The sequence below is a fragment of the Schistocerca gregaria genome, chromosome 2 (assembly GCF_023897955.1).
Source record: "Schistocerca gregaria isolate iqSchGreg1 chromosome 2, iqSchGreg1.2, whole genome shotgun sequence".
In the NCBI taxonomy this organism is placed as follows: Eukaryota; Metazoa; Arthropoda; class Insecta; order Orthoptera; family Acrididae; genus Schistocerca; species Schistocerca gregaria.
The window spans coordinates 205,742,960-205,765,289 of NC_064921.1; the positions used below are offsets into that span (position 1 = coordinate 205,742,960).

The following is a 22,330-nucleotide window of genomic DNA, read 5'->3' on the forward strand; positions in this document are numbered from 1 at the left end:
TTCTGTAGCACAACATTTTGAAAGCTTCTATTCTCTTCTTGTCCAAACTATTTATCGTCCATGTTTCACTTCCATACATGGGTACACTCCATACAAATACTTTCAGAAACGACTTCCTGACACTTAAACCTATAACGATGTTAACAAATTTCTCTTATTCAGAAATGCTTTCCTTGCCATTGCCAGTCTATATTTTATATCCTCTCTACTTCAACCATCATCAGTTATTTTCCTCCCCAAATAGCAGAATTCCTTTACCACTTTAAGTGTCTCATTTCGTGATCTAATTCCCTCAGCATCACTCGACTTAATTCGACTACATTCCATTATCCTCATTTTGCTTTTGTTGCATCTTATATCCCCTTTCAAGACACTATCCATTCCGTTCAACTGCTCTTCCAAGTCCTTTGCTGTCTCTGACAGGATTACAATGTCATCGGCGAACCTTAAAGTTTTTGTTTCTTCTCCATGGATTGTAATACCTACTCCAAATATTTCTTTTATTTCCTTTATTGCTTGCTCAATATACAGATTGAATAACGTCAGGGATAGGTTACAACCCTGTCTCACTCCCTTCCCAACCACTGCTTCCCTTTCATACCTCTCGACTCTTATGACTGCCATCTGGTTTCTGTACAAATTGTAAATAGCCTTTCTTTCCCTGTATTTTACATCTGCCACCTTCAGAATTGGAAAGAGATTATTCCAGTCAACATTGTCAAAAGCTTTCTCTAAGTCTACAAATGCTAGGAATGGAGGTTTGCATTTCCTTAATCTAGCTTCTAAGATAAGTCATAGTGTCAGTATTGCCTTACGTGTTCCAATATTTCTACGGAATCCAAACTGATCTTCCCCGAGGTCGGCTTCTACTGTTTTTTCCATTCGTCTGTAAAGAATTCGTGATAGTATTTTGCAGCCATGACTTATTAAACTGATAGTTCGGTAATTTTCACACCTACTTTATTTGGGATTGAGATTATTATATTCTTCTTGAAGTCTGAGGGTATTTCGCCTGTCTCATACATCTTGCTCACCAGATGGTAGAGTTTTGTCAGGGCTGCCTCTCCCAAGGCTTTCAGTAGCTCTAATGGAATGTTGTCTACTCCCGGGGCTTTGTTGCGACTCAGGTCTTTCAGTGCTCAGTCAAACTCTTCATGCAGTATCATATCTCCCATTTCATCTTCATCTACATTCTCTTCCATTTCCATAACATTGTCCTCAAGAACATCGCTCTTGTATAGACCCTCTATATACTCCTTCCACCTTTCTGCTTTCCCTTCTTTGCTTAGAACTGGGTTTCCATCTGAGCTCTTGATATTCATACAAGTGGTTCTCTTTTCTCCAAAGGTATCTTTAATTTTCCTGTAGGCAGTATTTATCTTACCCCTAGTGAGATAAGCCTCTACATCCTTACATTTATCCTCTAGTCATCCCTGCTTAGCCATTTTGCATTTCCTGTCGATCTCATTTTTTGAGGCGTTTGAATTCCTTTTTGCGTGCTTCACTTACTGGATTTTTGTATTTTCTCCTTTCATCAATTAAATTCAATATTTCTTTTGTTACCCAAGGATTTCTACTAGCCCTCGTCTTTTTACCTACTTGATCCTCTGCTGCCTTCACCACTTCATCCCCCAAAGGTACCCATTCTTCTTCTACTGTGTATTTCTTTCCCCCATTCCTTTCAATTGTTCCCTGATGCTCTCCCTGAAACTCTGTACAACCTCTGGTTTAGTTAGTTTATCCAAGTCCCTTCTCCTTAAATCCCCAACTTTTTGCAGTTTCTTCAGTATTAATGTACAGTTCATGACCAATAGATTGTGGTCGGAGTCCACATCTGCCCCTGGAAATGTCTTACAATTTAAAACCTGGATCCTAAATCTCTGTTGTACCATTATATAATCTACCTGAAACCTGTCAGTATCTCCAGGCTTTTTCGATGTATACAACCTTCTTCCATGATTCTTGAACCAAGTGTTGACTATGGTTAAGTTATGCTCTGTGCAAAATTCTACCAGGCGGCTTCCTCTTTCATTCCTTACCCCGATTCCATATTCACCTACTACTATTCCCTCTCTTCCTTTTCCTACTACCAGGTTCCAGTCACACATGAGTATTAAATTTTCGTCTCCGTTCACTATCTGAATAATTTCTTGTATCTCATCATACATTTCACCATTATCTTCGTCATCTGCAGAGCTAGTTGGCATATAAACTTGTAGTACTGTGGTAGGTGTGGGATCCGTATCTATCTTAGCTACAATAATGCGTTGACTATGCTGTTGGTAGTAGCTTACCCGCATTCCTATTTTCCTATTCATTATTAAAGCAACTCCTGCATTACCCCTATTTGATTTTGTGTTTATAACCCTGTAGTCATCTGACCAGAAGTCTTGTTCCTCCTGTCACCAAACTTCACCCTTATGTACTAATTATCCAAATATGGTATTTTACAAATATGGGTGCATTCCATAGTTTCATACAAATATGATCCCAGAAATAAAAATGGCAAGTGCAGTGGTTGTGTGTGTGTGTGTGTGTGTGTGTGTGTGTGTGTGTGTGTGTGTGTGTGTGTGTGTGTGTGTGTTTCCATTTAAAAAAAATGCCTTTTGGCTGTAAGTTTGAAATGAACCTCCATTTTATCTACATATAATTTGTCTGTATCATTTTCTTTATTTTGCCATAAATGGCTCTCATATAGAGGAATGGAAATGGGTAAAAATCGTAGTTTATGACATACTACTCAAAGGCCCTTGAATGTCCAGTGCCATGTGGGACCACACCCCTATGCTGCAGGGGTTTGTAATTGAAAATCCCATTCACGACGTTGCATTCCTCCAGCATATCGAACAGGGGCCTACCTGACGCAGCACTGTGGCTGTGTAGCAAACTATGTTGTGTCATAATAGGCAGTATGCTGTGAACAGAGGTCATGCATTGTGCAGATGGAGAACAGATAGAAGCTCTAAACATTACAATACTTGAGCAGTGTTCACTGCGTGCACACCTACCTATCATTTGGAGAACAGACATGCTAGTGGATGATGACTGTTGCAACCACAGAAGGAAAAATTGAAATGATCCTTATTCACAGAGGATGCAGGAGAAATGTTGAGGCTGCTGTTGCCTTATGTGTTGAGCATTTCCCAAAGGAAGCTAACTCTCATTCATTCTTTCACAAGGTTTGAACGCCTTTGTCTGATGGCAGCATACAGACCGGCAAAAGGAAATGAAGTAAACGTGTTACAGGAGAAGCTAATGGCATAGCTGTACTTCTGGCTGTGCACAACAACCGAGGCCCTGTATGACTATTTTGATTTCTTGTGGCATGAGTAGAATTCAACTCACACTACTATGGCATCTGTTTGTTTGCAACAGTAGTTGAACAATAAACTGCACATGTGCTCAAAAGTAAGAGCTGCTGCTTCTTGTAAAGTAGCAAACTGACACAGTAATTGATACTCCTTAGGTGGAATCCACGAGATTAAGAAGTTTTTACACAAATTTGAGTCTGTCACACCAGAAGTCAAAAAATGCTGTCGGCGTCCATTTTTGTAAGCTTCCACAAATCCTTCGCTGAATCATCTTATGGAGGAAAAGTGGGGGGATTGACCAGTGGGACGGTACCCTGTCTGTTAATGGAAGCCGAGAAAGTGATCCCAGCCAAAGTAAACTGTTCAGTCAGAGCCAGTAGCATGGCATCCATAACGAATAAACCTGATGGAACAGCACTTAAAGATTGCAGATGTGGGAATCATTTGAAACTCTTGACTGATTGTGTAGTAACCAAGTAATACACAAAACTGATCCAAGTTGTACAAACATGGTTCATGACTGCCGAACATTAAGCTTATCGGGACTCCACAAGACACAGAACATTGGTGTGTGTGATACGCCTTGAAATACAAGAAGAGGTTCAGTCAGTGCTGCTCTACACATATGTGGGCTTGGACCCCTGGTAAACGGCACAACAGAGACCGTGTCATGTGCGTGCTTCCTACTGGTGCCCTCTAGTGAGCGGCCTGCATCGATACAGTTGGTAGGCGATTGAGTACGCACATGCAGTGACCCACACTTCGTGCACTCACACTCCTCATGCACTAGTAGTGGGATTCAGTACTATCGTTTTCATAATATTGTCAAAGTACATGTAATATAGACTCTTTGGCCCTTTCTGTCAGTTTCATGTTTACGTGACATTTATGTCAAATATTGCCAAGAAATGTCACTGCCTAAGAATTGTCAGCACTAACATACACAACTATTGTAATCATTTACAAACTCGATGGATTTCATATCCTAACACACATGTGGTTGAAGTGGGTTATGAGCATCTGCATTGTTGTTTTCTTTCAAAATGAACATTTAGTTTAACATCACAAAGAATTTATAACTAACATACATGTTACTGATATAAAGATACGTGATATAAGTAGATTTATGTTTCTGCTGTTATGTATACAATGGTCATTTCGTGCACATCACTGCACATGTAGTTGTTTGTTGCTCTCTCTCTCTCTATATCAGATGCCGCTGATGATGGGTTATACGACCAAATACTAGCTGGCTATTAAACATTTTAAGTAAAATGCAGCTCATGGTATTTAGAAATTGTTCTTTAACAAACATTTAATTTTGTCATTTGGTTTTAAGGACTCATTACTCAGGAGCTGAAACAGTGGAAATTTAAACCAAAGTTCGAAAGTTGGCATGTAAATTTCCTGGCATTGTTATAATTGGTAGGGGGAGGGGGTGTTAATTTGCCAGCTGTGGATGGGATGTGAAATGATTAGTGGATAGTGAAAAGGAAGGATTACTGTGATATTGTTCCAAATGCTGTAGCCAAAAATGAGCCAGAGGAAATAATCAGAGAACCAACTTATGATGGTAACATCTTAGATCTTTTGATTGCAAATAGGACAACTTTGAGAGCCCATTGATGTAGAGCAGGTAATAAATGGTAAGGCTGTTGTAGCGTCGTAGACTATTTTGTGTCAACAGAAATGGCAAAAAATGTAGGAATATATCAACAAAAATAATCAATTTTTGACAGTGTAATGCAATGTAATTGTATAGATGAATAGTCTACTCACCAAGCAGTGGCAGGAGAACACACACATAAAAGGTTTTAGATATGCAAGCTTTCGGAGCCAGTGGCTCCTTCTTCTGGCAGAAGGGTCGAAAGGAAGGAAGAGGGGTGGAGGATAAGGACGAGAAGGTTTAGGAAAAGTGGTAGAGTTCAGAACAGTCACCCAGAACCCCGGGTTGGGGAGTCTACCAGATAAGATGAAAAGGAAAGACTGATTGTTGGGGGCTTCCAGTCTTCAACACTCTTGTCTTTCCTTCTCATCCTGTGCAGAAAGTCTTCCCTGACCTGTGGTTCTGGCTGACTTTTCCAAACTCCACCCCTTTCCCTAAACCTCTCCAGTCCTTTCCCTTCAGCTCTCTTCCTTCCCCTTCAACCTTCTTGTAATTCAGAATCAGATATTTATCTCTGAGCATGGAAATAATGAGTATAAAATGACAGAATTTGAGGTATTGTGCAGTACACTCCAGACATGTATGTGCTAGGCAAAGCTATGATGAATTGGAAAGACCTGGCATAGTTCACCAATTGTGTCTGAAAGCTACTGTGGAAATGGAGAGCTTCACCCACATCATGTATAAACATCTTAAGTCTTGCTGACAAACAAAAGCAAAATGAGCTCAAGGAGAGCTGTGCATGAGGTTTTCATCAAATATATAAAAAAAAGAAAAAATCTAGCTACTGGAGTGGCAAAAAAATCCTTAGATGCTTTGGCTTAAACAAATGTAAGGTCCTACACACCATTGAGTGGCTTGCAAAGTGTGATGTAGATGAAAATGTAGATATAGATGTAATGTAGATTGTCAGTAAATGGATTAGAGCCACTCGATGAATGTACAAGCACCAAAACTGACCTTGATGGTGAGATGACAAAAGTGCAAAATTGCATTTGCCAAAATGTTTTCACTTAGGAAGATTGTGTTGCATTTCCTCCTTTCAGTTGTTGCCTGAACACCAAAATTACAGATATTGTTAACACTTTGCAGAGCAAGCCCAAGCATAGCTCGGCTCACAATGCTGTGTCCAAAAGATGGCACCTGAGCGTAGCTCGGGCCTTAATTTTCTTGGCATGCGAGCCACCTATTGTTTGAAAACAGGCTTCATTTCATATGAGAACAAAGCATGGATTTTTTGCTACCTGTCCCTTGACAGATGCTGCCTTATGTTGTCTATTTCGGGAATTATTTCGAAAGAAACTTTAGCAAATGTAACAGCATCTTTGGCTAGAGAGAGAGAGAGAGAGAGAGAGAGAGAGAGGGGGGGGGGGGGGGGCTGACTGACATTTTCTCAAGAACACTTGGGCACAGTCATGTGATGCGGAACCAGGGAATTCTGTATCTTAGTTTTTGAGCATATGAATTAGCAGAGAACTATGAGACCATTTCATATTTGCTTTAATTTGTTGGCTGTCTAGGTGGGTGATGGAATGCTTGTTTGCTGGCACAAGTTGTCACATATAGTGTATTTGCTTTTGTGTAATTAATGTTCCTATTCATGATGAGTGTTAGGAATTAATGTGTCATATATGAAAAAATTCCCCAGTAGCCAGGTCAGTAATTTCTGTAGCACACACAAGTTGTGCTAAATTGCTAATTATTCATCTGTGTAGTATATTTAGGAACCCATACAAATTTATATTAATGACAGAAGGAAAGCTGCTGTTATGGTGGTGAAAATTACTGGAAAGTAGAATCCACTTTTTTATTAATACATGAAGCACATAATAAAAAATCAAATAGCATGTACTTCGATTAAAGTTGATAATGGTAGCAAATGAAATTGAAAGCAAGGTAGCAGCCTCTCATGCCACTTTTTCTCTCTTGATTAAATAATGAAGAATTCAAATTTTTTTCATTTGTAAATGCATGCGATTTAATAATACTTTGTTGTGTTACAGGTACTTTATCTTCACGTCATTCTGGGCGTATAAAATATACTATGTGTATGGCTTCATGCTTCTTGTGTTCATCATACTGATGATAGTCACAGTTTGTGTTACAATTGTTTGTACATACTTCCTCCTTAATGCAGAAGATTATCGGTGGTAAGTAAATTATGAATTATTTTATAAGATGGTGGACTTGTTTTGCATGTACATTATTTCATCTGCAGCAGAAAGTGAAACAGAAAGTTGTAATTGGACTAATGTGTAATTATTCAATATCTTGTGTATAAAACAGAAATCATCTGATTATGCATTTCTGTTGTCTGTACTATGTTTGGGAAGGTGATTTCAATTTTCCACATGTCAAAATTGACATATCAGTAGCCGGTGATTTTTGTATTAAAATAAATTTAAAACTGTGTATTGGCTGTATATTTCTAATCAGTTTCTAAGTTGACTAGTCTGTTAAACTAAATGATAATGTTCCATAATGGTTTCTGAAAAACAGCAGAGTTGATTGTGATATATTTAATGGGAGAATAATTTTAAAATTTACTGTTCATAGAAAACTGATAGAATATGGTTTAAAGTAGATAAAACTGTAAGAGAGTTTTTGATATATGTGTACATGCTGCCTCTTTTGTTGAGCACTAATGCAGTTATGTGGGAACAAAACCACACACATGCACTAAACATGCCTATGACCCCAGAAGGATCACAAATCTTTTGCGAGTACATGCATAGCTACCACGGGGCCACAGCTTTTGCAGCATTACTTTCTTTATGTGCTGCAAACTTCCACTTCCACTATCTCTTTCCGCCCTCTGCCTCTCCATTGGTTGGTGTTCGTGATGCTGACTGCTAGGACCTGGTTTATGATTGGGCCTCGAGTTTCCACATCTAGGTGTTTTCCACAAATTTTCATTAAACGAACTCATGGTCCCCATTGTTGGGTTTGACCTGCCACCAATTTTCAAAATTCTCCAGAAGTGCAGATCGTGCAGGAAATGTTGCCCAATGTGATGTATGCTCCACCTTTTTGCGTTTCCTTCTGCGCACCCTTCCATTTAATAAGATAATACACCACAAACCCAGCACGGTAACCATCCCGTTGTAGGGGAGTTGTCCAGTACCCCCCTCATATCCAAGAGAATACAGTCCTGCAAGGCTCTGTGCTAGTGTCCCTCTCTTTCTAGTGGTTATCAATGGTCTAGCAGCCGCTGTGAAGTCTTCAGTATCACCCTCCTTGTATGTTGACAACTTCTGCCTCTACTATTACTTCTGCCTCTACTATTACTTCTGCCTCTACTATTACTTCTGCCTCTACTATTACTTCTGCCTCTACTATTACTTCTGCCTCTACTATTACTTCTGCCTCTACTATTACTTGCTGAACGTCGACTGCAAGGTGCCGTATGGAAGTCACAGGCATTAGCTATCACCCATGGCATTCGATTTTTGGTTGCCAAGACTCGCATCATGCACTTCTGTTGATGCCATACCATTCACCCACAACCAGAACTTTACATGGACTACCAACCACTCAGTATTGTGGAGACTCATTGCTTCTTAAGACTGGCCTTTGATTCTTGGTTGATATGGCCCCATCTTCTCCAAAAGTACTGGCTGCACCTTAATACTCTTTGCTGTCTGAGTAACAGCAGCTGTGATGTGGATTGCACTACCCTTCTGTAGCTTTACAAAGCCATGATACAATCCGCCTTGATTGTGGGAGTCTGGCACATCATTTGGCATCATTCTCAGCATTGTGGATACTGGATCTGATACACCACTGCAGGGTGAGAGAAACCTTTGGAACTAGCCCTGTGACTTGTGGAGGCTGGGGTCCCTCCGTTGTGGATCAGGTGCCAGTTATGCTAGCCATGTTCACAGCTCCCCTAAGCTTCCGATCTACTGTCTCCTTTTTCCAAACACGGTAATCCATCTGTTGAAACAGAAACCCAGACCAGGGATTACGATCGTAATCTGCATCTGGTCTGTGCTCTGAGAATTCAGTTGTTTCCTCTTCCACCTTTCCTCTGGATCCACTCCTGTACACCTCAGGGGTGCATCCCTCAGCCACTGCTTCAGCTTGACCTGTCACAAGGTCCGAAAGACTCTGTTCAGCCTGAGGCCTCCGCCACCAATTTCTCTCTCTCCTTGGTGCAAGCTGGGGTTCAGAAGTAGTCTACACTTATGGATCGATGATTGCTGGTCATGGGCAGGCTTTGATTAACTCGCACAGGACATACTGAACTGCCCTTCTAGGCGGATGCCAAGTTTTCACTGCAGTGTTGGTGACTATCTCATGTGTTCTTGAGTATATTTGTTTCTACAGTGACTCCTTCAGCAGTTTACAAGCTCGTGACAAGTGTTACTCTTGCCATCCATCAGTCATTGCTATTCAGGGTTCTCTGTATGCCCTAGAATAGTGTGGATGCTCAGTGGCCTTCGTCTGTATGCCAGGCCTTATGAGAATCCTGGAAAATGAGCTCGTTGATTGCCTGGCCAAACTGGCTCTTGAGATTGTTATTCCAAAAACAGACTTCTGATTAGTATTACGCCATCAGGTTTAAAGTGCCTCAAATATGGAATGGCTTACTCGGACTTCACCAAATAAATTACGGGTGGCAAAGGAGACCAAGAATCTGTGGAGGTCCTCCATGCAGTCCTCTATCAAGACCTCTGTCGTCCTGTGTTGGCTTCACATTGGCCATACTTGGCTGACTCATTGTCATTGTCATCTCCTGCCACTGTCATTGTGGCTCTCGTTTGATGATGGTCCACGTTTTGCTGGACTGTCCGAACCTAACTGTACTGCATGGACTCTTAATCTCCCTGACTTACTACCCCTGGTGTTAGGAGATGATACCTTTGTGGCTGATGTAGTTGTTCACTTTATCTGTGAAGCGCATTAGACCACTCTTTAAGGGATGGCCACTTAACCTTCTTGGCACATTGAGGCATTGACAGAACATTCTGTTGCATCCTGTTGCATCCTGTGTCCAGACCAGACTGTGGTTGTCTAGGGTTGGTAGTCCATGCTGGTCTTCACCCTGCTTGCTCTTTTACACTTCTTCCATCTTCTCGCGTCGTCTTTTGGAGTTGTTCATCTTTTGTCCCTCTGTGCTTCTCTTGCTCTGTCCGTGTTGCTAGTCATTTTAAGGCAATCTCTGAGTGGAGTATCTCTGGTAAGTGGCGGATGCTGGGGACTTACATACCCTCATTGCTTTCTGCTTTTGAGAGCTTCTAGTTGCCCCCTACATGGGGCTCCTCTATCTTCCTTTTTCATTTTGTACCTTAACTCAGCTTTGCTGATATTTGGTAGACGTTGGAGTTTTCACCCCTGGATTTTGCGTAGTAGGCTGTCTCTGATCTACAGTCGTATAGACCTCCCTGGTCGCAGAAAAAGGATTGATGACATAGTAGTTCTGTCCCTTTGATCATCCAACCAAACATTCCTTGATCATAACACCTGCATGCAGCCTTAATATCCCTGCAGTCATACATAACAATAAGATTTTGTTATTCTGCTAGATAAGTTACTTAAGAGTATCTCTAGACGAAGTAAGTTTGTCTAATACAGTTTCTACAGATGTACTGAGGAAAGTTCTGGCTGAATAGTTTCTGTAGAGATTAAGGCTGGCCCTAGTGCTTCCCTGTTATTCATATCTATGTTTGAGCTTCTGATTTTGCATGTGCAGGAAAAGAAAAAAGGAAAAAGTCTGTTTTTGTATGTGAAACTATGAAGTTCATGGGCATTGTGTTAAATTTCTTGTGGAACAAATTTGTTTCACTGCATAATTTTTCAGATGTGCAAAAGTTGTAGTTTAAGATAACTTCTTATGTATATGTGATTGTGAATTGTTCTGAAATATAAAATTTTGGTTCTGCTCAATGAGTAACAATCTGCTGTCTTCACAAATTTCCGTGTCAAAGCATTACTTAAAATTCAATATACACAACCTGTTGAGTTTATTTAGATAGTTGTTTGTCCTAGCCTGAAAGAGCTAGTCGATATCTACGAACTCCAATGTGCTCTTTTTACCATATGTAGACACCAGAGTCAGAAAATTCAATAAAACAGTGATACATACATCTGCATTTCATAAAGAGGCTAATCACTTAGCTGTTGGTCAGATAATCCAAGATATTCACACCAAAGGCAGGACGTAATATGCTTGACAGAGAAAGCCATTGAAAATGTATTATTTCTTTGTGCATACAAATTTTGCGTGAGAGTACATTATGTATTTATTCACAGCCGTTAATGGTAGGACGTACACCTTAATAGTTACTTATGATTTTGAGCCAAATATCATTAGTTCTTCATAGTCTACAGAAAAAAGTTTCAACCAGTTAGTTAACGAGTCAGACGTTATGGAAAAAATTCTCACCTTACCCGTTCCGTTGCTGTGTGTAGAAAAGATACTGTGCCTTTCCTGGCTCTGTACTTCAAATAATGACCATTTAAACAGAACAGATAGCTTGAAAATTGACTAGTTCTTCTTCAGAAGTTGTGATGTTTGTGATTATCTTTGCTTTATTCACAGTGTTTTTATTTACCAGGCAATATTAATTTTCAGGCAATGGACAAGCTTCCTGGCAGCAGCATCGACGTCAGGTTATGTCTACATGTACTCATTCTACTACTTCTTCTTCAAGACAAAGTAAGTAAGCGGTTACAGTTATTCTTAAAACTAGGAGTTCTCACTGTATAGTGTTCTCTTCATCACTTAAAACATCCTTTTTACCGGCCAGACAGGGCTAAAATGGCACTGTAAAACAGGGCCAATTACATACTATGATCTTCTCATGACTCTTTGATCTGTAGAATGTTTTTTCCCCTCAGATGGCACCATACTTTCATAAAATTAGTCAACACTGAACCGTCAGCCAGAATCTGTTTTAAACATTTATGTCAAATTATGCTTTTTGTTGTTTCAGTATCATGAGCCTTACTTTTTGTGTTTAAGAATTGGGTTGCCATACATCGAACAGCAGAGAAGCTGTCAAGTTATTGTTGTGGCTTTTATTTACTTTTTGATTTTTTAAAACTCATTTTATGACTATTAAATATGGAAGCAGTTAATTTTATTTTTCATAAGATTCTCTCTCCCTCCCCCTCTCCCCTACTCCCTGCCCCCTCTCCCCTACTCCCTGCCCCCTCTCCCCTACTCCCTGCCCCCTCTCCCCTACTCCCTGCCCCCTCTCCCCTACTCCCTCCCCTACTCCCTCCCCTACTCCCTGCCCACTCTCCCCTACTCCCTCCCCTACTCCCTCCCCCTCTCCCCTACTCCCTCCCCTACTCCCTCCCCTCTCCCCTACTCCCTCCCTCCTATCCAATACTCCCTCCCCCTCTCCCTCTCCCCTAATCCCTCTCCCCTAATCCCTCTCCCCTAATCCCTCTCCCCTAATCCCTCTCCCCTAATCCCTCTCCCCTAATCCCTCTCCCCTACTCCCTCTCCCCTCTCCCCTACTCCCTCTCCCCTCTCCCCTACTCCCTCTCCCCTCTCCCCTACTCCCTCTCCCCTCTCCCCTACTCCCTCTCCCCTCTCCCCTACTCCCTCTCCCCTCTCCCCTACTCCCTCTCCCCTAATCCCTCTCCCCTACTCCCTCTCCCCTCTCCCCTACTCCCTGCCCCCTCTCCCCTACTCCCTGCCCCCTCTCCCCTACTCCCTGCCCACTCTCCCCTACTCCCTCCCCCTCTCCCCTACTCCCTCCCCCTCTCCCCTACTCCCTCCCCTACTCCCTCCCCTCTCCCCTACTCCCTCCCTCCTATCCAATACTCCCTCCCCCCTCTCCCTCTCCCCTAATCCCTCTCCCCTAATCCCTCTCCCCTAATCCCTCTCCCCTAATCCCTCTCCCCTAATCCCTCTCCCCTAATCCCTCTCCCCTAATCCCTCTCCCCTAATCCCTCATCCCTCTCCCCTCTCCCCTACTCCCTCTCCTCTCTCCCCTAATCCCTCTCCCCTAATCCCTCTCCCCTAATCCCTCTCCCCTAATCCCTCTCCCCTAATCCCTCTCCCCTAATCCCTCTCCCCTACTCCCTCCCCCTCTCTCCCCTACTCCCTCCCCCTCTCTCCCCTATTCCCTCCCCCTCTCTCCCCTATTCCCTCCCCCTCTCTCCCCTATTCCCTCCCCCCTCTCCCCTATTCCCTCCCCCCTCTCCCCTATTCCCTCCCCCCTCTCCCCTATTCCCTCCCCCCTCTCCCCTACTCCCTCCCCCTCTCCCCTACTCCCTCCCCCTCTCCCCTACTCCCTCCCCCCTCTCCCCTACTCCCTCCCCCCTCTCCCCTACTCCCTCCCCCCTCTCCCCTACTCCCTCCCCCCTCTCCCCTACTCCCTCCCCCCTCTCCCCTACTCCCTCCCCCTCTCACCTACTCCCTCCCCCCTCTCCCCTACTCCCTCCCCCCTCTCCCCTACTCCCTCCCCCCTCTCCCCTACTCCCTCCCCCCTCTCCCCTACTCCCTCCCCCTCTCCCCTACTCCCTCTCCTCTACTCCCTCCCCCTCCCCCTCTCCCCTACTCCCTCCCCTATTCCCTCCCCCTCTCTCCCCTATTCCCTCCCCCTCTCTCCCCTATTCCCTCCCCCTCTCTCCCCTATTCCCTCCCCCTCTCTCCCCTATTCCCTCCCCCTCTCTCCCCTCCCTACTACCTCCCCCTCTCCCCCTCCCCACTACCTCCCCCTCTCCCCCTCCCCACTCCCTCCCCCTCCCTACTCCCCCTTCCCCTCTCCTACTCTCCCCCTTCCCCTCCCTACTCTCCCCCTTCCCCTCTCCTACTCTCCCCCTTCCCCTCTCCTACTCTCCCCCTTTCCCTCCCTACTCTCCCCCTTCCCCTCCCTACTCTACCCTTCCCCTCCCTACTCTACCCTTCCCCTCCCTACTCTACCCTTCCCCTCCCTACTCTACCCTTCCCCTCCCTACTCTCCCCCTTCCCCTCCCTACTCTCCCCCTTCCCCTCCCTACTCTCCCCCTTCCCCTCCCTACTCTCCCCCTTCCCCTCCCTACTCTCCCCCTTCCCCTCCCTACTCTCCCCCTTCCCCTCCCTACTCTCCCCCTTCCCCTCCCTACTCTCCCCCTTCCCCTCCCTACTCTCTCCCCCTCCCCCTCCCTACCCTCTCCCCCTCCCTACTCCCTCCTCTCTCCCCCTCCCCCTCCCTACCCTCTCCCCCTCCCTACTCCCTCCCCCTCTCCCCCTCCCTACTCCCTCCCCCTCTCCCTCCCCCTCTCCCCTACTCCCTCCCCCTCTCCCCCTCCCTACTCCCTCCACCTCTCCCTCCCCCTCCCCCTCTCCCCTACTCCCTCCCCCTCTCCCCTACTCCCTCGCCCTCTCCCTCCCCCTCTCCCCTACTCCCTCGCCCTCTCCCCTACTCCCTCGCCCTCGCCCTCCCCCTCTCCCCTACTCCCTCGCCCTCGCCCTCCCCCTCTCCCCTACTCCCTCGCCCTCCCCCTCTCCCCTACTCCCTCGCCCTCGCCCTCTCCCTCTCCCCTACGCCCTCGCCCTCTCCCTCTCCCCTACTCCCTCGCCCTCGCCCTCTCCCTCTCCCCTACTCCCTCGCCCTCTCCCTCTCCCCTACTCCCTCGCCCTCGCCCTCTCCCCTACTCCCTCGCCCTCGCCCTCTCCCTCTCCCCTACTCCCTCGCCCTCTCCCTCTCCCCTACTCCCTCGCTCTCGCCCTCTCCCTCTCCCCTACTCCCTCGCCCTCGCCCTCTCCCTCTCCCCTACTCCCTCGCCCTCGCCCTCTCCCTCTCCCCTACTCCCTCGCCCTCTCCCTCTCCCCTACTCCCTCGCCCTCTCCCTCTCCCTCTCCCCTACGCCCTCGCCCTCCCCCTCCCCCCTCGCCCTCCCCCTCCCCCCTCGCCCTCCCCCTCCCCCCTCGCCCTCCCCCTCCCCCCTCGCCCTCCCCCCTCGCCCTCCCCCTCCCCCCTCGCCCTCCCCCTCCCCCCTCGCCCTCCCCCTCCCCCCTCGCCCTCCCCCTCCCCCCTCGCCCTCCCCCTCCCCCCTCGCCCTCCCCCTCCCCCCTCGCCCTCCCCCTCCCCCCTCGCCCTCGCCCTCCCCCCTCGCCCTCGCCCTCCCCCCTCGCCCTCGCCCTCCCCCCTCGCCCTCGCCCTCCCCCCTCGCCCTCGCCCTCCCCCCTCGCCCTCGCCCTCCCCCCTCGCCCTCGCCCTCGCCCTCCCCCCCCTCGCCCTCGCCCTCGCCCTCGCCCCCTCGCCCTCGCCCTCGCCCTCGCCCCCTCGCCCTCGCCCCCTCGCCCTCGCCCTCCCCCCTCCGCCCTCGCCCTCCCCCCCTCGCCCTCGCCCTCCCCCCTCGCCCTCGCCCTCCCCCCTCTCCCCTACTCCCTCGCCCTCTCCCTTTCCCCTACTCCCATCCCTACTCCCTCCCCCTCTCCCCTACTCCCTCCCCCTCTCCCCTACTCCCTCCCCCTCTCCCCTACTCCCTCCCCCTCTGTCCTCCACCATTCTCTCCCCCCCTTCCCTCAGTCCCCTCCCACAGCCACGGCTGCAAAATACTAACACGAATTCTTTACAGACCAATGGAAAAATTAGTAGAAGCCAACCTCGGGGAAGATCAGTTTGGATTCTGTAGAAATGTTGGAACACGTGAGGCAATACTGACCAGTTAAACGGAATGGACAGTGTCTTGAAAGGAGGATGTAAGATGAACATCAACAAAAGCAAAACAAGGATAATGCAATGTAGTCGAATTGAATGAGATGATGCTGAGGGAATTAGATTAGGAAATAAGGCGCCTAGAGTAGTAAATGAGTTTTGCTATTTGGGGAGCAAAATAACTAACAATGGTCAAAGTGGAGACGATTTAAAATGTAAACTGGCAATGGCAAGGAAAGCATTTCTGAAGAAGAGAAATTTGTTAACATCAAGTATAGATTTATGTATCAGGAAGTCGTTTCTGAAAGTATTTGTATGGAGCGTAGCCATGTATGGAAGTGAAACATGAAGGATTAATAACTTAAAAATGTAGTGCTACAGAAGAATGCTGAAGATTACATGGGTAGATCACATAACTAATGAGGAGGTACTGAATAGAATTGGGGAGAAGAGAAATTTGTGGCACAACTTGACTGGAAGAAGGGATTGCTTGATGGTACATATTCTGAGGCATCAAGGGATCACCAATTTAGTATTGTTGGGCAACGTGGCAGGTAAAAATCGTAGAGGGAGACCAAGAGATGAATACACTAAACAGATTCAGAAGGATGTAAGTTGCAGTAGGTACTGAGAGATTAAGCAGCTTGCAGAGGATAGAGTGGCATGGAGAGCTTTGTCAAACCAGTCTCTGAACTGAAGACGACAACAACAACAAGATGTAATTCACCCTTCATTTCTCCTTTCTCCTGTACAGTGCAAGTAGTCTAGTGATTCTGAGTACTACACGTAGTGTGTAAATTGCAGCACTCAGCGGTAGGAAAAGTCCCACAGTGCACAGAATGGAACCACTGAAACATGGTGCTCCAGAAGAATGCTGAATTACATGGTTAGTAAATGAAGAGGTTGTGGTTGTTGTTGTCTTTGCTCCAAAGACTGGTTTGATGCAGTCTTCACAGTAGTCTCTCCTGTGCAAGCCTCTTCATCTTTACATACCGTATTTACTCGAATCTAAGCTGCACTTTTTTCCGGTTTTTGTAATCCAAAAAACTGCCTGCGGCTTAGAATCGAGTGCAAAGTAGGCATAAGTTCCGAAAAATGTTGGTAGGTGCAACCACAAATAACTTCTGCCGTCAAATACACAGGGTGGTCAGAATGTGTGAAATTCTTGTAGGGATGTTACAGGGCGGGTTGTACTGAGACATAAATGTTAAGAAAGAAATTCGACACGTTGCTCCATTTCAGAGTTATTTAGCATAGAATTTAGCCAATCGGGGCGTCGCACGCTCGCATTCGAGCGGCCTGCCAGGAGCGGTGTTGCCCAACAAGTGCTTTGTCTCGTTAGTTGAAACTTGAATTTACACGCGCGACGATCTGATTGGCTAACTTCAATGCTAAATAACTCTGAAACGGTGCAACGTATCGAATATCTTTCTTAACATTTATGTCTCAGTACAACCTGCCCTGTAACATCCCTACAATTATTTCACATATTTTCTGACCACCCTGTATGTAGCGCTACACAGGCATGCTTTGCAGGCATAAAGATAAATACTGGCGCCAAAACCTCTGCGTCGGTAAATAAATTAAAAAACAACGGTGGAAGACGAGCTCTTTTCTCCACCCCGAGTTTCTACCACTGCATTTTCATACATTATCCAACGAAGTAAATAAAAATTCCGTATTGTTCATCTTCGAAAGTAGCAGCATTTCAATTTACTACGAAAATCTGACTGGCAAGACTGGGATGTTTGTCAATATGGCCAACTCTATGTTCTGAATTTTTTCCTATCTGTGACAAGAGATGGTTGCTAATAGGAACTTTTATGAATTGTGAATCATATGCAGTATTCTCTTCACCATAAGAATAATACGACTATAAACTTTTTGCCATGTATTCTTTCGTGTTTGCTGCTATCTCATTTAAATCCTGTCTGCCTAATAAACTACGAAACTAGAGTGAGACAACAGCAAACGCGGAAGAATATACATATCATGTCATGTTTATATTCGTATTATTCTTATGCCTAATAGAGATACAGTCAGAAATAAAGCACGGCAATTGACTATATTTTTAAATCTAAGATAACTCTAATTTCTGTGCAGAATGTAATGTACTAAAGAGGCATCTGCAAAGATTTTCAAACGGAGAAAAATTTTTGCTAAACTCTCGTTCAGAACATCATCTAATCATACGCAGTCTATTATTTGGTTTTTGTTGATCATTATCAAAGAAAGCAGCAGTGTAAGTAACAATAAATAGCAGTCTCTTGACATTGTTTCACTAATGAGACAATTCCTGTCCTTTTTTATTGTAAGCGGCGGAAGCACGCACAAAAGCAAGCCGTGCTGCGAGTGGCGACAGGGTGTAAACACTCATTATCAGAATGCGACAAACAATACACAGTACAGTAATGCATTTTCAGCTGAGTGACATAAAAACCTATAGCAAAGAAAACGACAGTTATCAGATCAAAGAAAAATAAGCAATCGATTCAAACCAGACGAAGCACGTGGAAAAGGAAGGGTACCCTTATAAATACGGACGGAGCGCCTGACGCATAGCAATGGCTATCTGGTAAAGCTTAAGTGCTGAGTTTATGACTAAAACCAAACTACTGTAGCTGTATCGTCATTCATTCGACCTAAATTCTCTCTCAAATTGCAATGCACCAACTTTGTTTCGATTTGCAGATGCGGCCTAAAGCTTTTCTCTCCCCTTGACTTAAGAGTCTAAAATTTCAGGTGCGGCTTAGATTCAGGAAAATATTTTTTTCCTTGATTTCGAGTCTCATTTTTCCGGTGCTGCTTAGATTCGAATAAATACGGTAGTTGCTGCAACCTACATACATTTGAACCTGCTTACTATAGTTTGTGTACCCTCTACGGTCACTCCCTTCACTTTTCATATGACTATTCCTTGTAGCCTTAGAATGTATTATCAACTGTTCTCTTTTAATTAAGTTGTACTATAAAATTATACTCTGTGCCAGCTGAAAAATACTTCTAGTGGAACACAAAGAAGACAGATATGCTCCTCTCTAAAAGTTTCTGACAGAAGTGGGAAACTAGCTGCCTCAGTCCTTATTCTGCCTTCCTCAGAAAAAATTTTTGACTTGTGAACATATTCGCACTCTTTTAACAAAGTACATTCTAAATCCTTTTACCTTCGCTCCTTGCATTGAAGCCTTCATTCTCAATATCTCCCCCCAATACCACTTTCTCTCTTCCAGTTCCCATTTTCTCCTTTTTGCTCTCTCTCTCTCTCTCTCTCTCTCTCTCTCTCTCTCTCTCTCTCTCTCTACCCCCCTCTCCCCCTCCCCTCCCCTCCCCTCCCCTTCCCCCCTCCCCTCCCCTCCCCTCCCCCCCCCTCCCCTCCCCTCCCCTCCCCCCCCTTCTCCCCCCCCAAATCACGGTCTCCTCTCCCTTTCACCACTATTCTCTCTCCTCTACTCTCTTTCAGCACAAACATGTGAATATGTTCACATGCCAAAATTTATGGTGAGGAAGGTGGAATGAAGATGGATGCAGTGGTTCCCCCCTTTTCTGTGCTCCAACAGGTACATTTTTCAGCTGCATCCCTTCTTTTCCCCGTTAAAGCAAGATGTGCAGCTTGTATGAAACAGATTCTATAGGTTAGTAAAGTTTTGACAGTTTATTTATATATTTTGACACTAGTAAACACTTTGACATATATAAGCAACTAGTAGTTGTATATGATATAAGGTTAATACAAAATTATCTCCCAGCCAATGCATGTTCACCTAACACTACTTTACATAAAAATTCACAACATTTTTAGGCTACATCTACAGTATACAAAAAAATGTGGTGTTTGATTTGAAAGTACAAATAATTTCATGTGACAAAATAATTTCATGTGACAAAATAATTTCATGTGACAAAATAATTTCATGTGACAAAATAATTTCTTGTAAGGTGCTCACACTGCCAGGTAGCCCCATTGAATAATTTCTAGGTCTAGACAGCCTGTATAGGCATGAGATGCCCATTATATAGACACACCACATCATATTTATTGGTGAAAAAATGATGACTGAAAACATAGTTTGGTGTACTCGGAATGCTTACCATGAGTTTACAACGTAAGTTAGTATGCTTATGCCTCAGGCTGGCTAATAGTACATATTTTATGCACATAAGTATGGTTACTTTGATACGCTGAATTTCAGTAATGGATAATTTTGATAATTTTCCATGAACAGAAATTATAGAATTTTGGTAACAAAACATCATGGTGCCTTTTTTTTCCAATGGGGATTTTGTCAAGAACCACCCATAAAAAATGTGCTTTCATGAGCAATTTATTGCCCACCTTAGGCTACGTCTATTGCAAAAAAACCAACTGATTTTCTTAACTTACGTGAGCTAGAGAAACTGTGTAATGTTTAAATTTTGACCATGTACTGTATGATAGCATCAGTATGCCTGTTCTTCTTCAGTATGCCTGCTCTCCTATTAGGTATACAAATGATTACTATGTGATGGGCTATCCAAAATACTTGGCCCCTTATCTGTATGATCAGTAGAATACAAGATGTTACCACCTGAAAAATCGGATTTTAGCGCATGCCACTGTGAAAGGTACTGATATAAGTTATCCAATCTACCTATTTAATCTTCTGAGGTCTTACGTAAATGATGTATACACACCGGGACAACTGGGAAATCTGGGAAGAACCTGGAAATGTTTTCATGGAGAAAACCTCAGGAAATTTTGAGAATTCCGGGAATTTTTCATTGTTTTCAATTAAATTTTTGTACTCTAACAAAGAATTTTACTTTAGCCCACTATTGCAGAATAATACAGCAACAGTAAAACATAAATGATATAATAATACAAACATAAAATTTAAATTTCAAAGAAAATGCACAATGTACGACGACAAAACGAGGTGCACACACAAGTGTCTGCCAACAGTAAAATGCGTCAAAGACTTTGGGATGTAGACTTTGCGATACTTGGTAACAAAAACTGCTTTCAGTGAGTGTGACATCACAACTGTTCAAATTTCTAACAGGTCACGAGAAAATATTCTGAATGGTGGTTTGAGAAGCATTACTTTTGAAGTAAATTTCCTTTTGTGCTAGAGGAATTGTGTTACATGTGAGAACGTGATGAATTTCTTAAATCGTGGAACCTTTGACTCTCATTCAAAACTTAATGCTTTAAGTACCACCCACTTAGAAAAGTTTTGGGCCCAGAAGACCAGCCATGTATGTCTTACTTAAATTTTACTGGCACCTTTGTGTTTGATATATCTTGAAGGGTAACACATGCTTAAAAAAGGACCAAGGTTCGAGGTTAGTTTTTCATATTTATTTCAGTTCTTTCATAGCGTACAAATTATACAATAGTGAAGTTCAGAAGTAAAATTCTCCTTAAAAATGCAAGAACAGTTCTAGAGCAGTTTCTCACATAATTGGCTTTTCTATGAAAAAGTTGAAGTGCTCGATGGAACATCACTCCTGGAAATTGAAATAAGAACACCGTGAATTCATTGTCCCAGGAAGGGGAAACTTTATTGACACATTCCTGGGGTCAGATACATCACATGATCACACTGACAGAACCACAGGCACATAGACACAGGCAACAGAGCATGCACAATGTCGGAACTAGTACAGTGTATATCCACCTTTCCCAGCAATGCAGGCTGCTATTCTCCTATGGAGACGATCGTAGAGATGCTGGATGTAGTCCTGTGGAACGGCTTGCCATGCCATTTCCACCTGGCACCTCAGTTGGACCAGCGTTCGTGCTGGACGTGCAGACCGCGTGAGATGACGCTTCATCCAGTCCCAAACATGCTCAATGGGGGACAGATCCGGGGATCTTGCTGGCCAGGGTAGTTGACTTACACCTTCTAGAGCATGTTGGGTGGCACGGGATACATGCGGACGTGCATTGTCCTGTTGGAACAGCAAGTTCCCTTGCCGGTCTAGGAATGGTAGAATGATTGGTTCGATGACGGTTTGGATGTACCGTGCACTATTCAGTGTCCCCTCGACGATCACCAGAGGTGTACGGCCAGTGTAGGAGATCATTCCCCACACCATGATGCCGGGTGTTGGCCCTGTGTGCCTCGGTCGTATGCAGTCCTGATTGTGGCACTCACCTGCACGGCGCCAAACACGGATACGACCATCATTGGCACCAAGGCAGAAGCGACTCTCATCGCTGAAGACGACACGTCTCCATTCGTCCCTCCATTCACGCATGTCGCGACACCACTGGAGGCGGGCTGCACGATGTTGGGGCGTGAGCGGAAGACGGCCTAACGGTGTACGGGACCGTAGCCCAGCTTCATGGAGATGGTTGCGAATGGTCCTCACCGATACCCCAGGAGCAACAGTGTCCCTAATTTGCTGGGAAGTGGGGGTGCGGTCCCCTACGGCACTGCGTAGGATCCTACGGTCTTGGCGTGCATCCGTGCGTCGCTGCGGTCCGGTCCCAGGTCAACGGGCACGTGCACCTTTCGCCGACCACTGGCGACAACATCGATGTACTGTGGAGACCTCACGCCCCACGTGTTGAGCAATTTGGCGGTACGTCCACCTGGCCTCCCGCATGCCGGCTATACGCCCTCGCTCAAAGTCCGTCAACTGCACATAACGGTTCACGTCCACGCTGTCGCGGCATGCTACCAGTGTTAAAGACTGCGATGGAGCTCCATGTGCCACGGCAAACTGGCTGACACTGACAGCGGCGGTGCACAAATGCTGCACAG

General features: G+C 45.0%; 1 protein-coding gene across 1 annotated transcript in view; it reads left to right on the plus strand.

Annotated features, from left to right (window-relative positions):
* The window catches only part of LOC126336699 (transmembrane 9 superfamily member 3), a 104,768-nt gene that overhangs the window by 73,899 nt on the left and 8,539 nt on the right, over nucleotides 1-22,330 (plus strand). Inside the window, exons 9-10 of the mRNA XM_050000654.1 lie at nucleotides 6,981-7,127; nucleotides 11,555-11,638. Of these exons, the coding sequence (XP_049856611.1) occupies nucleotides 6,981-7,127; nucleotides 11,555-11,638 (231 nt within the window). The remainder of the gene's footprint in view (nucleotides 1-6,980; nucleotides 7,128-11,554; nucleotides 11,639-22,330) is intronic.